This window comes from Falco rusticolus, chromosome 8 (assembly GCF_015220075.1).
Source record: "Falco rusticolus isolate bFalRus1 chromosome 8, bFalRus1.pri, whole genome shotgun sequence".
In the NCBI taxonomy this organism is placed as follows: domain Eukaryota; kingdom Metazoa; phylum Chordata; class Aves; order Falconiformes; family Falconidae; genus Falco; species Falco rusticolus.
The window spans coordinates 40,030,062-40,044,949 of NC_051194.1; the positions used below are offsets into that span (position 1 = coordinate 40,030,062).

General features: G+C 64.4%; 1 protein-coding gene across 1 annotated transcript; it reads left to right on the plus strand.

The window, feature by feature from the left end:
* Positions 1-6,476: 6,476 nt before the first annotated feature.
* On the plus strand, positions 6,477-12,188 carry DES (desmin). The gene is made up of 9 exons (XM_037398525.1): positions 6,477-7,132; positions 8,862-8,922; positions 9,098-9,193; positions 9,282-9,443; positions 9,535-9,660; positions 10,358-10,578; positions 10,713-10,762; positions 11,038-11,120; positions 11,252-12,188. Exons 1-9 carry the CDS (start codon positions 6,579-6,581, stop codon positions 11,291-11,293), a joined length of 1,395 nt encoding a protein of 464 aa, XP_037254422.1. The 5' UTR covers positions 6,477-6,578; the 3' UTR covers positions 11,294-12,188.
* Positions 12,189-14,888: the final 2,700 nt, after the last annotated feature.

The following is a 14,888-nucleotide window of genomic DNA, read 5'->3' on the forward strand; positions in this document are numbered from 1 at the left end:
CCCGCAATCCGCACCCTAGCACCCTGCACCTGCACCCTGCACTCTGCAAATCCGCACTCTGCAAATCCACACCCTGCAACCCGCACCAGGTACCCTGCACCTACACTCTGCAAATCCACACCCTGCAACCCTCACCAGGTACCCTGCACCCTGCACCTGCACCCTGCAAATCCACACCCTGCAACCCACACCAGGTACTCTGCACTCTGCACCTCGCACCCTGCACCCATCACCACGCAATGCACACCCTGTACCCTGGTACGGAGCCAGACAAACCCAGAGCCTGCCAAAGTCAGCGCAGAGCTGGGGGGGACTGGGTGGGTGGAAGCCGGACCCAGCCAGGACGGGCTGGGGTGGGTGCCAAGGGGCAGGGACTGGCTCCCCAGGGATGGTCACCCGGTGCCACCCCGGGATGCCCTGATTCCGGGCACCAGGTGAGTAGGGGCTGCCCTGAAACAGGGTCTGACCTGCATGCGGCTGTCCCTGCACTGCCCAGGGGTGCAAGTGCACGGGAACACACACGCTTCCCAAAGGCTGGGTGGTTTTGAGGCAAGTCACTGGTGTAAGCCGAGCTGCAGCCTGCCACCCACCCCACCCCACCCCACCGCTGCTCCCCTGCCTTGGCACTGCCCAGCCCTCACACAAAACAAGGCACAAGCCCTTGGTGTCATGTTGAGGACTGATGTCCCAGAGCAACAGCAAAGCACAAGAGTGCTGGGAGTTGGCATGGTGGCAGGGCAGTACCCCAGTTGGCTGCCAGCCCCCGCAGGAGTGCAGCCTGGGCACATTGAGGAGATGGTACCCCTGGGCCTCACATGGATTGGGGTGGCTCCTGCCCTTGGCTGGGTCCCCTGCATGGGCTGGGTGCGGCAGTGGGGTTTTGGGTTTCCATCTGTGTTTATGCATCGTTTCCCAGCAGGATCCTGTGTCTTCCCAGCAATGGGTGTGTGGCCTTAGGAGGGACATAGTAGCCTGTGAGTGCTGCATGGGGACCAGGTACTTGGTGCCAACCAGATTCCCAGCTCCTGGGTCACCAGTGTGGATACGCTGTTAGTTGGAGATGCTGCCCGTGTCCTCGGGACTGGAAACTGGCAGTCCTGGTGACCCTGACCCTGGGACCTGTCGTGTTGGGAGCTCGTGACAGCTCTGGATTTATGCTCCCAGCCCCCAGCACCTGCCTCTCCCCCCTGCAAAAGGAAACAAGCACCCCCACCACCTGGCACCCCACAACCAGACAGCTGGAGGGTCTCCATGTCAACCACAGAAAAACACAGGGCCAGTGCCCCAATGAAACGGGAGTAGGCTGGAAGCAGGTGCCCAGCACCCTGGGCTGGAGCTGGGCTACATTTGCCCCCTGCCCGGCACCCTCCTGCTGAAGGGATGTGGGTGCCGAACAGCCACTCCCCTGTTCCTCCTGCCAGCATCAGGGCCGGGTGCTGCTGGCTGGCCCCCAGGCCATGCCTGGGGGATGTCTGGGGACAATTGCAGCGTGGGTGACTGGAGCCTACGGCCCCCACAGCTAGTGGGTACCTGGTGGACATGGATGCCCAGGGCAGATGGGTCCCAGGGTGGGTGGGTGTGCAGGAGCAGGGGGTGACCAGAGCTGGGGTGGCCGGGGCAGGGGGTGAGTGGCAGGGCCGGGTGTGGCCCTTGCCCAGCCCTGCAGGCTCAAAGCAAAGGGCAGTGCCTTGGCATGCCGCAGCTATTCCTGGAGCAGCGGGGCTTCCAGAAAAAGCTCCTGCTGGCTATTTCCGGGTGGGCTCTGAATCACCCCTGGCTGGATGCCAGGGGCTGCACAACACCTGCCGTGGCTGCCCCCCACCCTGTCACCACGCTCCCGGGAAGGCACAGCTCCTGTTCCCGTCCCTCTCTGCCCCACAGACCCCCTGGTGCAGCAGGGAGCCCTCCAAACTGGCACCAGCTCCTCCTTGGGGTGTCTGCAGCGAGCTGCTGGGCTCAGGCGTGTGCCTGGGGATGCCTGGCAGGGGCAGGACCTGTGGGGACAGGGCACCGTGCCCCTTCCCACATCCCCTGCAGCCCAGGGTGGGGTGCTGTGCAGGCTTTGCTGCCGGCAGCCTTCCCTGGGGGGTGGGGGGTGGCTCTGGCGATGGGCAGCCGGAGCTGAGCCCCGCTGGAAGGGGTTAACAAAGATACGAGCCGGGACAGAGCCTGTAAATACAGCCAGAGCTCCAGGAAGTGCCACCCCCTCCACCCGATGCCTTCCAGGCTGCCTGGACCCCCGCCCTGCCAGGAGGAGTGCAGGGATGGCACCCATCGAGGTTGTCTGTCCCCCCCGCTACATCCCGGCCCACGTGTCTGAGCATGGGAAAGTGAAATCACTGCCCGGGCATTGCTGGCGGCTGAGCGAATGGCCACCATGCCTTACATGAGCCGCCAGTGATGCAGCCGGTGATCGCTACCTCATCTCCCTGGCATGAGTGATGCTATCGAGGCCTGCAGGAGAGCAGACAAACACTGCAGCATCCTCAAGGACCTTGAGGGCAGCCAGTCATCCCCACATCCATGTGGACCAGAAGGGCGCCTGGCACCCCAGCATCCCCATGGCCACTGGCACAGGTGAATGTCCCCATGGACCATGAGGACCAATTGCCATCCTCAGCCTGTTCCTGGGCTGCAGGGATGGGTGAACACCCCTAGCACCCCCAACAGATTGCAGGGATAGCTGGAGATGTGTGATGGGGGAGGGTATATGCCTTGAGCACCCATATGGATGTGTGGAGGTAGCTGATCTCTTCCAGCACTTAAATGACCCTGGGAACAACAGGTCAAACCCAGCATCCTTGTGGAGCACAGAGGTAACAGCTCACCCCGAGGACCTATGAAGACCCAGGGGGGCAAGCAAACACCCTGCAGCATCTATACAGGGGATAGCTGGACACCTCCATTATCCACGCATGCCGTGGGGCAGCCAGGCGCCCCCAGCATCCCTGTGCCATTCAGAGACAGGCCATCATCCCCAGCATCCCCATCACCTGGGACACAGGAGTAAGGATCAGGGGCAGCCAGACACGCTGTGTGCCCACATTGCCGGCCCCAAGTCCTGGTGTGGGCAAAGGCATGGGGGCAGCTGGGGTGAGCAGTGGGTGGGAGGCTGCAGCTTGTAGGGCACCCACCAGCTCTCAGGACCCCAGTGGGCCAGGCTGGGCTGCAGTTCAGGCAGAGAAGGAGAACAATCTCCTATTTAGACAATAGCACGTGCCCTGGGTCCGTCAGCACCAGAGAATGGGCCACACAGTCCTTCCCTCTTAGGGTAACGGCGCCTGGGAGGCTCATGGCTGTAAAAGGAGCGGGATGGAAGGAGACGGCTGGGGGCCAGGAGGGAGGAGGATGGATGCCCTTGCTGCCTCATTCCCATCTTTCCGCTCACCCCTGAGCCAGGGCCAGGCATGGGGGGGGCATGGGGGCCCTGGCAGCAGGGTACAGGGCTGAGGAGAGGCTGCCCAGCTCCAAGCCCTGAGAGGTGCATAGCACGGGTAGGCTGTGCCCAGTTCCCCGTGTGGCTTAAATCCTGGGGGAGCAGTGGGGAGGGAGGTCCGGGGAGGAGGGGCAGATGCAGGATGCAGCTGGCTTCCCTCACAGGGATGTCATGACCGGAGGGAGTTGTTTGACGTTCCAGCTCTCCCGACGCCTTCCCGGCAGCAGCCTTATCCCAGGGCTTGGTGGGAGCTGGGGTTGGGCCAGTGTGGGGGCTCAGGGGCCACTTCCCAAGCTCCATTGGTCTGGGTCAGCCCAGCCTGGGATGGAGCCTTGGGGAGGCTGAAGGGGGCTGGGCTGGACAGGAGGCACTCCTGCACCGCTGCTATCTACAGCCTCCGCACTTTTTGCAGCCCCTGGGGTTTTAGTTGGCATGGAGCACTTGGGGCTGCGTCCCTGGGATGGGACTCAGGCAGGGTTCCTGGTTCCTGCTCCTTGTCCCCTGCTTCCTGTGCTGCCAAACTCCACACGCAGATGGGGCTTTCCTAAGAGGCTGCGGAAATTCCAAGGCATTTGTCCACACTCTGCAAGCCGTGGGGCCCCTGCCTGCACAGAGCCATCCCAGAAGGCTGTCACGGCAGCTGTGGAAGAGCCACTTCAGTTTGTCCTAGAGTAGGGTCAGGAGGATGCTCCTGGTTAACCGCTCTTTGCTGCTTCCCTCCTAGCAGCAGTGCCCAAGAGTGCATTTCCCCTCCATGGGGCACCCCAACTCTGCACCTCCCTGCTCTGTGGGGTGAGGATAGGGACAAGGGCTCTCCAGAGTGGGGTCTGCATCATCCTACCTGAAGCACCAGGCCAGGGTTGTCAAGCACCACTGGACACACCACCCCTGGGGGGGTCATCCTTCCCACCCCCCTAGTCAGCAGGGCAGAGGGATGGGGTCACGGGAAGGGACAGCTGAACAGTAGAGCTGCCACTATGCTGGCACACAGCCCTGGGGTACCCTGTGCTAGTGTGGGCACCCACCTGCCCCTCTGCACCCCAGCCAAGGCCTGGCACGCCACCCTGCTGGCCCTCACAGGGCAGGCAGGGCACATGTGTGGGGCTTAAGGATGACAGGGCATGCTGGGAGCAGGGCCAGGAGGAGCAAGGATGCAGTCTTTTTTTCCATCTTCTCCCCCCTCGGCCTCAAACCCTCCTTCCTTCCATCCTCCCCCCTTTGCTGGGATGAAACAACCCCATCTGGAAATACCTTCCCTTTTAAAGGCAGGCTCCACCAGGCAGCGTGCACCCTCTGCGAAGCTGCCACATTACGCTGCCACTAGGCAGGCGGGAGGCGCTCCAGGGATGGGGGGTTTGGGGGGACAGAAGGGGTGCAAGGCATTGAGCTGCATGGCTGTGGGGCCCAGACCTTTGCTGGCCCCCCAGGTGGGAGGGAGCAGGCAGGCAGCAGCCAGGAGTGCCACCCAGAGCCGGGGCAGTTGAGGATGCTGCTGTGACCAAGCCCAAGCCTTTGTCATGCTGATGCTGCCGTGGGTGAGCCCTGGCATCTACTTTGCAGCCAGAGGGCCAGGAGGTGCGGGTCCATGCAGGACTCAGCGTTGCTCCGGCTGCTGAGTCATCCTGTGCCCAGTGGCACGTGGCGGTCCCCTCTGCCATAGCTTCCAGGGACAGAGGTGCTGGGGCTGTGCCAGGCTGATGTCAGCCAAAACAGCCCAGCTTGTAGGGCTGGCGGTCACCAGGTGTGCCAGTGGGCCTGGGGAGGAGGTGGTGCTGCCCATGCGAGGGGCAACCCCCGAGGGGTTCTCCCAGCACAGCCCCCCTCCCTCAGGATGTCTTCTTTGGCTGGCATGGGTTTGTGCATGGCCTCAGGGGTCCCTGCCATAGCCCACTGCCCGTGCAGGAGGTGGGAAGCTTTGGTGTGGGTCCTGGGGTAAACTAGGGTATTCCTCATTCTGGGAAGATTTGGGGAATTGGGCTGGGATTTCTGATCCCCAAAATACTGACAGGCCAAGGCAGAGGCTGAGGAGACTGGGCAGAGCTTGCAGCACCCCAGGATGATCTGGGGACCTTGTCCTGTTCTTGGGGTGATGGGGACCAGAGAGGGACTGGGGCTGCTCCAGGCAGAATCCCTATCCAGCCATACCCTCCACACACCTGGCGCAAGAAGGGTTAACAGGTTGCCTCCCCCGGCTATAAATACCTATGTCCCATGCATATGAGCTCGGGAGGCTATTTTGGTTGGGTGCCTGCTGCTTCGGGAATGTGGAGGACCCGGGGTGGGGGGGTAGGGGGGTGTGATGTCACCCTCACCGGTTGCTGGGCCCCAGCACCTGTTAGGGGTCACTCAGCAGCACCCCGAAAGCACCCAGCCCCAGGCTGGCACCCAGCTCCCCGTATCAGAAAGAGGGGTTTGGGTGGTGGGTCAGCACAAGGGCACTCAGGGCAGGGTCCTACCACATCCCTCACTCCCCAGGGCTCTCCCTTGCCCCCCCCCCGTCTGGGGGTGGGGGCTGGAGTCTGGCACCATATGGAGAACTGAGCCTGGTGTGCTTGCTATGGGGTGGGTCAGGGCATCATCAGGAGCATTTTGGGGTGTTCAAGGCCAGTTTGGGGACTGTGACTACTGGGCATAGGGTCTGGCTCAAGGGGCTCAAAGTAACAGTGTGAAGGGCTGAGTCCCTTTCTTTCCCCCCTCATGCCAGCCCAGGCCGTCGTCTGTTTGTCTGGGCAACCCCAGGTGGCACTGCACCCCGACGGGGGGTGGTGGGGGTGGCGGTGGGGAGCTCACCACCAGCCTGCACCACTTCCTCCCCTAGCACCCCCAGGGCTGGGGCAGTGCAGTGGGGGTCGAGGGGTGGCTGATACACTGGTAGAGTCTGGGAGTGCCCGGGAGTCGACGGGCATCGTCGTCATCTGCCTGGGGTGGGCAGGTGAGGGGCAGTGGGCGGGGGCTGGCGGCTGTCCCCCCTGCAGCAGCATCCCCCAGCTGCCCGGCAGCAGGAGGAGCGGGTGATGTCAGCAGGATACAAATAGCGGCGGCGCGGGTCCCCTCCCGAGCCTCGAGCCTCGCCGAGCTGCCGGCCGCTCGCCAGCCCCGCTGCCTGCTCCCTGCTCCGGCCTCGCCGCCCCACGCCGTCACCATGAGCCAGTCCTACTCCTCCAGCCAGCGGGTCTCTTCCTACCGCCGCACCTTCGGCGGTGCCTCCCCGGTCTTCTCCCGTGCCTCCTTTGGGGGCAAGGGCAGCAGCGGCAGCTCTGTCACCTCCCGCGTCTACCAGGTGTCCCGCACCTCCGCTGTCCCCAGCCTGTCCAGCTTCCGCACCACCCGCGTGACACCCCTCCGCTCCTACCAAAGCACCTACCAAGGTGCCGGTGAGCTGCTGGACTTCAGCCTGGCCGATGCCATGAACCAGGAGTTCCTCCAGACCCGCACCAACGAGAAGGTGGAGCTGCAGGAGCTCAATGACCGCTTCGCCAACTACATCGAGAAGGTGCGCTTCTTGGAGCAGCAGAATGCCATGATGATGGCTGAGGTGAACCGCCTGCGGGGCAAGGAGCCCACCCGCGTGGCTGAGATGTACGAGGAGGAGCTGCGGGAACTCCGGCACCAGGTGGACCTGCTCACCAGCCAGCGGGCCCGTGTTGAAGTTGAGCGTGACAACCTGCTTGATGACCTGCAGAAGCTCAGGCAGAAGTAAGTAGGGGGCCCTGGCATGTCCCTGTGGGCATTTATCCATGCATCTCCATTTCTAGGGTAGGTGGTTGCAGAGCTCCCTCTGGCAGCCCCTCAGGTGCTCACTGCCATCCTTGTACCCCACACTCGGAGCCGATTATGGCCTTACTACTCTGTCCCCCTCGTCCCATCCCCTAGGGTGAGAGAGCACCCCAGCCGTGCTTCTTGCTGGCTGCACCCATGTGCAGGGCACTTTGCAGGTTGCCAGGTCCTGACCTGGTGGCTGTGAGTTTTGGGAGGGAGAAGGGCACCTGCGACCTGCTGCACCAGTGCTGGGTGCTCCCCGACACAGGGCATGGGGCAGGCGGTGGGGAGCTGACCCAGCAGCATGCGGCAGTGCGAGGGAAGTGCCCACAGCCTGGGCATCTCAGCAGGGCAGTCCGGATGGTGCTGCCAGCCCTCGCCAGGTGCCCAGGCAGCACCCAACGGGCAGGCTGGCTCTGGCAGCAGGGGTGTCCTCCATACCGTCTTGCAGTGGGGCTGAGGCCAGGCTGTGATGCCATGGGATCTTGAGAGCTGGGGGATCAGAGTTCCCCCTCCCCAGGGTCCCCATCCCTGCTCACACCAGGGAGGTCTGCCAAGCCCATGGGTGAGCTGAGCCCTGTGGGACAGACAGATGGACAGAGCCAGCCAGGTAGGGCGAAGCAGGGGGGAGGATGGCCCTGGGGGCCACCAGCTCCCCATGTGAAGGAGGGGGAGGAGGAAGCGGCCACACTTCCACAGGCCTGCCGTGGGTGTCCATGGTGCCCCAGGAGCAACAGGGACTCCCCAAGGATGCTGTGGGCCTTGCTGGTGCTGGGGAGGGGTCTGGGGCCAGGGGGTAATAGCCACAAGGGCGGCCAGGCTGAGTGACCCCCCAGGGACTGACCAGCATGGGGGCACCCGGCATCAGGGACAGATGCTCAGGGGAAGCTGCTTGTTTTGATGCTGGTCTGCACCTTCTCTCCTGGCCCCTGTGCCCCAGGAACACAGAGTCCCCATCTCCTGGGGGTGACACCACCTGCTGCCTCCCCCTGCAACCCCAGCCTCTGCCCCAGACAGCCAGCACTTGGGATCCTGGCGGGGCAGAGCCCCTGATGCTGGGAAGCTGGGGGTGGCGGCAAGGAGGACCCCTCAATGTCAGGGGAGCAGCAGGGCCCAGAACAAACGGGTGTTGGGTTCCTGCCACCCCGTGTGCCAGCACTGCCTGGGCACCTCTGCCTCCTCCCTGCTGCCTTCCTCCCGACCCGCACTGCCCCCTCCTGTGGCACAGCCTGGCTCCCCAGCCCTGACCTTGGGCTCACACCCCAGTGGTCCCCACTCCACACCCCATCCCACAGCACCACTAAGAGCTGTCTGTCCTCCTGCTCTCCCCACGATGGCTCAGCCGGTGGCCATCCCTCAGACCCCCCAAGCTGGATCCTGCACCCTGTTGCCCCCGGCTGCCGGCCACTCTCCCCTATAAGGGCCGGGGCAGCTCACGTGGCACCGAGCTGACCTCATGCCTTTGTGCTCTCTCCAGCGTTGACTATAATAGGGAATGGGAGGAAGAGCCCCTGGCCTCTTGCCAGCCCTCCCGCCGCCTGCTGGGACTGCAGGACAATCCGCTGTCTTCTCACCGGACCATGCTGGGCTCAGGGACAGCTCAGGGGGACATCGCCGCTGGGGGATAGGGCTTCCTCTGGACCTCCCTAACCTCCCCTCTTTGCAGGCTGCAAGAGGAGATCCAGCTGAAGGAGGAGGCTGAGAACAACCTGGCTGCTTTCAGAGCTGTGAGTACCTGTCCCTCCAGGGTGGCACAGGGCCTCCACTGCCCTCCCACCCCCATCTCCCCCCTGGCAGCCTGGCCCCAGCACCAGGGCATGGGCCTGGGCACAGCTTTACACCTTCCTTCCCTGGTGCTCACCTGCACCACCCTCTGCTACCTCTCACTCTGTGTCCCCCCAGGACGTGGACGCAGCCACGCTGGCACGCATTGACCTGGAAAGACGCATCGAGTCCCTGCAGGAGGAGATTGCCTTCCTCAAGAAGGTGCATGAGGAGGTAGGTCAGGGGTGTCCCCCTTTCCTGGAGGCACCCATGGGGATGAGGGACAGAGTGGGTGCCCTGAGGTGTCACCTTGTCCCCCCAGGAAATCCGGGAGCTGCAGGCTCAGTTGCAGGAGCAGCACATCCAAGTGGAGATGGACATCTCCAAGCCCGACCTGACGGCCGCACTGCGGGACATCCGTGCTCAGTATGAGAGCATCGCTGCCAAGAACATCGCGGAGGCTGAGGAGTGGTACAAGTCCAAGGTGTGGGAGGCAGCGGGCTCTGGGCTGGCCCTGGCACAGCAGGTCCCAGCCATCCCAGTGGCCATGCCCACTGACCCTGGTCTCTCCACAGGTCTCTGATCTGACACAGGCAGCCAACAAGAACAATGACGCGCTGCGACAGGCAAAACAGGAGATGCTGGAGTACCGGCACCAGATCCAGTCCTACACCTGTGAGATTGATGCCCTCAAGGGCACGGTGAGCTGCGGGCAGTGGTGGGGAGATGACCAGCTTCCCTGCAGGGACCTGCTGCTCCAGGGATGCTCTGGGACATCTCTGGGGTGGGGGGCTCTTCCCAGCAATCTGAGTTGCTGCCATGGGGTGACTTGTACCCAAGATTTGGGCTGCGCCTCTCCCAGTGGAAGCCTGTGCCTCTGTGAGATGTTTTGGCAGAGCCCCAGGGTCAAGGCGCAGATTGCAAAAGGTTCCCCAGCCTTGGAGGCTCCAGGCAGGCGGGCACAGGGTTCAGGGTGTCTGGTTGCAGGCTGGGAAGGTGGCTGCAAACAAACAGGGCACAACAGTCCCATTTTGGCACAGTCATGGTCACAGGAGCCAGCCAGCAGCCACCAGTGTGGCAGTGCCACCCCTGGGCAGCCCTCTGGTGCTTCTGCACCTCTCCATGCCCTCCTGCTGGGGTAGGATGGCTTTGCTGGCAAGCCTGGGCACCTGGGCAGAGGGTTCTGGGGTTGCCCAGCTTGCCCCTGCCAGACCCTACTGTGCAGCGCTGGGCAGACAAAGGGTGACAGCTACCCACCACGGTCCCATATCAGCTGGACCCAGTCCAGGCCTGACCACGGGTCTCCCCTAGGACCCCTGCAGCATTTCCAGCTCCCACCACAGGTGACTCCTGGTCCCTCTGGGTCTCCCCCATTACTGACCCCCCCTGTGCCCCCAGAACGACTCGCTGATGCGCCAGATGCGGGAGATGGAGGAGCGCTTTGCAGGGGAGGCTGGAGGGTACCAGGACACCATTGCCCGGCTGGAGGAGGAGATCCGGCACCTGAAGGACGAGATGGCTCGGCACCTGCGTGAGTACCAGGACCTGCTCAACGTCAAGATGGCCCTGGATGTGGAGATCGCCACATACCGCAAGCTGCTGGAGGGCGAGGAGAACCGGTGAGCAGCAGTGGGGCAGGACAAGGTGGGGGGACTAGCAGGGTCAGCTGTTTTTTGGGGCTCCCACTTCAGTGAGCAGCTGCCCAAGGGCTGGGTCTGGCTGGCACTGAGCTCTCCCCTCCTTGTTCCCGCAGGATCAGCATCCCCATGCACCAGACCTTTGCCTCTGCACTCAATTTCCGAGGTCAGTATTGCCCCATGAAGAGGGGGACTTGCGATGAGTCCCCAGGGGTCCCCAGTGTGGGGGCAAATCTCCCTCCTGGGGGGCTGCAGCTAGGCTAGCAGGGCACCCATGGGTGCCACGCTGAGCCCCTGCTGTGGGAGCACTCAGTTGGGTGTTGCCATGAGCTGAGGGGGAGTTAAGCCAGGGCTCCTGAAGCCCACCAGTGGCCCCAGCCCCACTGCTGTGCCCCATGCCACATCCCTGTGGTCCTATCTCCTATGTCCTCCTGCCCGCAGAGACCAGCCCAGAGCAGCGTGGCTCCGAGGTGCACACCAAAAAGACCGTGATGATCAAAACCATCGAAACCCGTGATGGAGAGGTGAGCACAGGGTGGCACCAAGGTGGGAGGGGGGTGGGGGGGTGGGGGGGCCGGGCACAGCACCTGTCCCCGTGCTCAGGGACTCCAGTGCTGGCACGGCATGGCGTCTCACGGTGCCTCTCTCCCGGCAGGTGGTGAGCGAGGCAACCCAGCAGCAGCATGAAGTGCTGTAGAGGAGGCTGCTCCAGCAGCCCACTGGCACCTTCTGTCCCTGCCTCCGTCCCGCCGCCAAGCCCCCCTCCTGCTCCCCACCTCGCCCCCCGGCGCTCCCCAGCACTGCCTGAGGGCTACCCCTATGCAGGTGCCTCCAGGCCCCCTGCACCCCCCGGGCTTTCTCCTTTGGCTTCAGAAGGCTTGCTCTGCTTTCGCAGCTTCGCAGCCGCAGTGCCAGCATCAGGATCAGGCCCGGGCCAGGGGGGCGGGGGCGGCAGGAGGGAGGGAGGGGACAGACAGGAGGGGCTGGGGGGAGCAGGTGGTGGCCTGGGCCAGCTCCCCAGAGAGCCGGACGGTCCCAGCAGCGGGTTCTGGATCCCCCTGCAGCCTCCTCCATGCACTGGGCAAGGGCTCTGGGTTCATCCCACAGGAGCGGGGTCCCGTCCCCCCCATGCCGGCACCACTGGCCTCCCTGGAGCTGGCACTTTTCTGGGTGCATGGTGGTGGTGGTGGTGCTGGGGACAAGCGGGTTCTGGGCTGAGCCCCCTGTTCTCTGCCCAGGTCGGAGCCAGGGTGCTCCCAACCTGTGTCCCCACCGGCCCAGGGGTCTGGGGCCCTGTGCTCCCCCTGGCCCAAGAGGCAGCCCCGTGGGGCAGAGGAGGGCAGCACCCAGCTCTCCCTTTGCCCAGCAGCAGGAGGCTGTGTGGGGCCAAGCTCATGAGCCGAGAGGGTACCCGTAGGTGGACACAGGAGAGAGGAGGAGTGAGAGAGTGGGAGAGAGCGGGGAGAGAAGGAGAGGAGCCAGAGAGAGGCCCGGGGGCCAGGGCAGGCACCCCCATCCCTCGCCCCACTGCACCCCCACCCCACTGCATCTACGTGACTCTTCAGGCGGCTGAAATAAACAGCGGAGCATCACTCCTTTCTCCCAGTGCATCTCTGGGGCAGGGATGGGATGGGGTGGCGGAGAGGTGGCACGTGGGGGGGCATCGCATGGGCCCCCAAGGCTGGGCTGGGGTGGATGCAGGGTCAGCATCCTCCTGAGCTGTTTCTTCCCTAGGCTGCTGGTCCCCCCAAAACATGTGTGACCCTCACACTGAAGGTGCCCCAGAGCATTTTGCTGCCTGTGGTGGTGGATTTTCCAGTTGCGCTGTGTCAGGGAGCCCTGCTAGGACTGGGGACAGTGCCAGCCAAGCCCTGAGCAGCTTTGGAGGGGCTCTGATGTGACTGTCCCTTGTGTCTCCCCCATACACCCTGGGCCTCACACCTTGGTCTGGTGGCTCTCAGCCCCACAGCCACCTTGTTTCTGCCCTCACCCAGGCCAGCCCTGCCCCAGACCCACACTTGCCCGGGACCTCTCCAAGCACGCCCCCATTGCCACCGACCTGCAAGCAGAGCCCCCCTTATCTCAAATCTTTCTCCACCCCAGTATCCCATGGACATCAGCCCCACCACTCCAAGCCTGCCCCCACCTCAGGCTGAAACTCCAGCCTTATCCTACACCCTGTGCCCTCTCCCCGCCAACACACATGCCCCCCTCCCCATGGCCAGGGTGTGGGGTCCTTGGCTTCAGCTCCTTCAGCCCAGCGATGGGGGAATGCAGCAGGGGAGCCCGGGGTCAAGCATCCCACGGGGGGGAGAGATTCAGGGCTGCTCTGCCCTGGGAGGTGTCAGAGGGTCTGCACCCCACTTGGTGCAGCAGAGCCCTGGGAGAGCAGAGGGCTTGGCAGCAGGTGGCGTTTTAGGGACAAGGCAGGTGCTGCTGCCAGCAGCGGGGAGGGGTCCGGGGGGTCCCTGATGGAGAGGCCAGCGTGGTGAACCCCAGTTTTGGCTGCGGGGCCGGCCTGGGCCAGGGGGGTGTTGGATTTCAAGGACTGTCTCCAGCAGGTGGCCCTGTGACATCGAGGACGGTTGTCAGGTCTGCCCCGGGGAGAGGCGACACCTCCCTCCCTGCCGGGCCCAGGCTGGCGGTGGCAGGGCTGCGCCCCTGGGGCTGAGGGGACAGGCAGGGGACACAGCAGCCCTTTGCCCGCAGGGCAGTGCCGGCAGCGGAGAGCCCCCCAAGCCTCTCGCGGGCTTCTCCAGCCCAGAGACCCCCGTGCTTGCTCAGTTGCTCTGCAGCTGGGCTGCAGGTCTAGCAGGGCAGCAGCTCTGGTGTGCTCCAGCCGCTCAACCTGGGGGGATCCTGGCACCTTCTCCTTGCCGGTGATGCTTCACCGATGCCGGCGCCTTGGCCTGGTAGTGTGCCAAAGCCAGTGGGGCTGGTCTGCAGCTGGAAAGCAGTGTGCCATGTCACTCACATCCTGCTCACTTGGATTTACAGCCCCCAGCGAGGGCGGCTGGGGCCAGGTGCCCAGATGTGTGCCATCACACTGGGAGCTGGAGGAGCCCTGCCTTGCCCGGGGGAAGCGAGGCAGCACACGGCAAAGGCAGTCCCTGCTTGCTCGCTGCCTGGAGCGCAGCAAGTGGGAGCAATCGTGAGACACCCCAAATCCAAAAGCGGGGTGCTCCTGCTCCAAGCAGGGCCTGAATGGGGAGCTGGCTGGGACCCACGCTGTCCAGGGCAGCGAGGCAGGGACTCAGTGAGAGAAATGGGGTTTCACTGTGTTTGCAGCCTCCTGGTAGGGTGGATGTGGGGTGAGCAGCGATGCAGCAATCCCCCCTCTGCTGCCTGCTGGGGATGCGGCAAAGGGGACACGTGGGGCTGGCTCCTGCCTGGGGTCTCTCATTGCAGGAAGCATGAAGGTGTCCTTTCCCTTCACATGCCACCAGGGTCTCTCTGTCCCAGTCTGGTGACACTGCTGGAGAAGGCAAAGCGGGGAGGAAGGCTGGGTCCTTCCCACCCCCCCCCAAGCCTCACTGCTAATATGGAAAGGCTCTGGCCCCTTTTCTATCTTTGCAAGAGGAGCTGGGCTGCAGGGCCGGGGCGGCGGGTGCGAGAGGGGGAGCCCAGCCAAGGAATGTGACATATCAGAGGCAGCTGCCACTTGGAGAGAGGGAGCAGAGGGAGCGCAGCTCACCGGGGGCTGCGCGGGACGGGACGGGTGAGGGGGGGGACGCCACGGCCCCAGCACCGGGACAGCTCAGCGAGTGGCCAGCATCCGCAGGACTCACACCCAGGCCGGTGGAGAAGCAGGTGCCGAGGTGCTGGGCAGGCTCGGGGTTGCAGCAGAGCATGGGGTGTGGGTGCCGCACTGCACCGGGCACTCGGTGAGTGGTGGCTCAGCGAGTGACAACCCGAGCCCCAGCCTAAAAATAGGCCCTTGCTTGCCCACGGCGCTGCGACCTTCGGGGCTGCAGCCGGTGGGGGGGAAGCAGTGAACCAGACGGCACCTGGGCCGGGGGGCCACACCTGCCCCGGGACCCCTGGCAGGCACCCAGCACCCCCGGGCTGCAGGCAGGGGGAGAAGAGGGGCACGGTGGTGCCAGCTTGGGGTGGTGGGGGTCACGGGCGTGGGCAGGGGAGCTGCAGACCATGCACCGAGCGCAGGGACGTGGTGGCACGGGTAGGGCCAGTGGGGAGCCTCGGGTGGCCCCACCAAGCCCCGGCATCCCGCCGAAGCGCGCCAAGGTCACGGCGGACCCTGGGGTGCCCGAGGAGGGCCCGGCTCGCCTGGC

Bases quoted from the DNA above. Each gene is read 5' to 3' on its own strand.
- DES (XM_037398525.1), top strand. From the start codon at position 6,579: ATGAGCCAGTCCTACTCCTCCAGCCAGCGGGTCTCTTCCTACCGCCGC. The intron at 7,133-8,861 runs GTAAGTAGGGGG...CCCTCTTTGCAG, and splicing joins CTGCAGAAGCTCAGGCAGAA to GCTGCAAGAGGAGATCCAGC. The intron at 9,444-9,534 runs GTGTGGGAGGCA...GTCTCTCCACAG, and splicing joins AGGAGTGGTACAAGTCCAAG to GTCTCTGATCTGACACAGGC.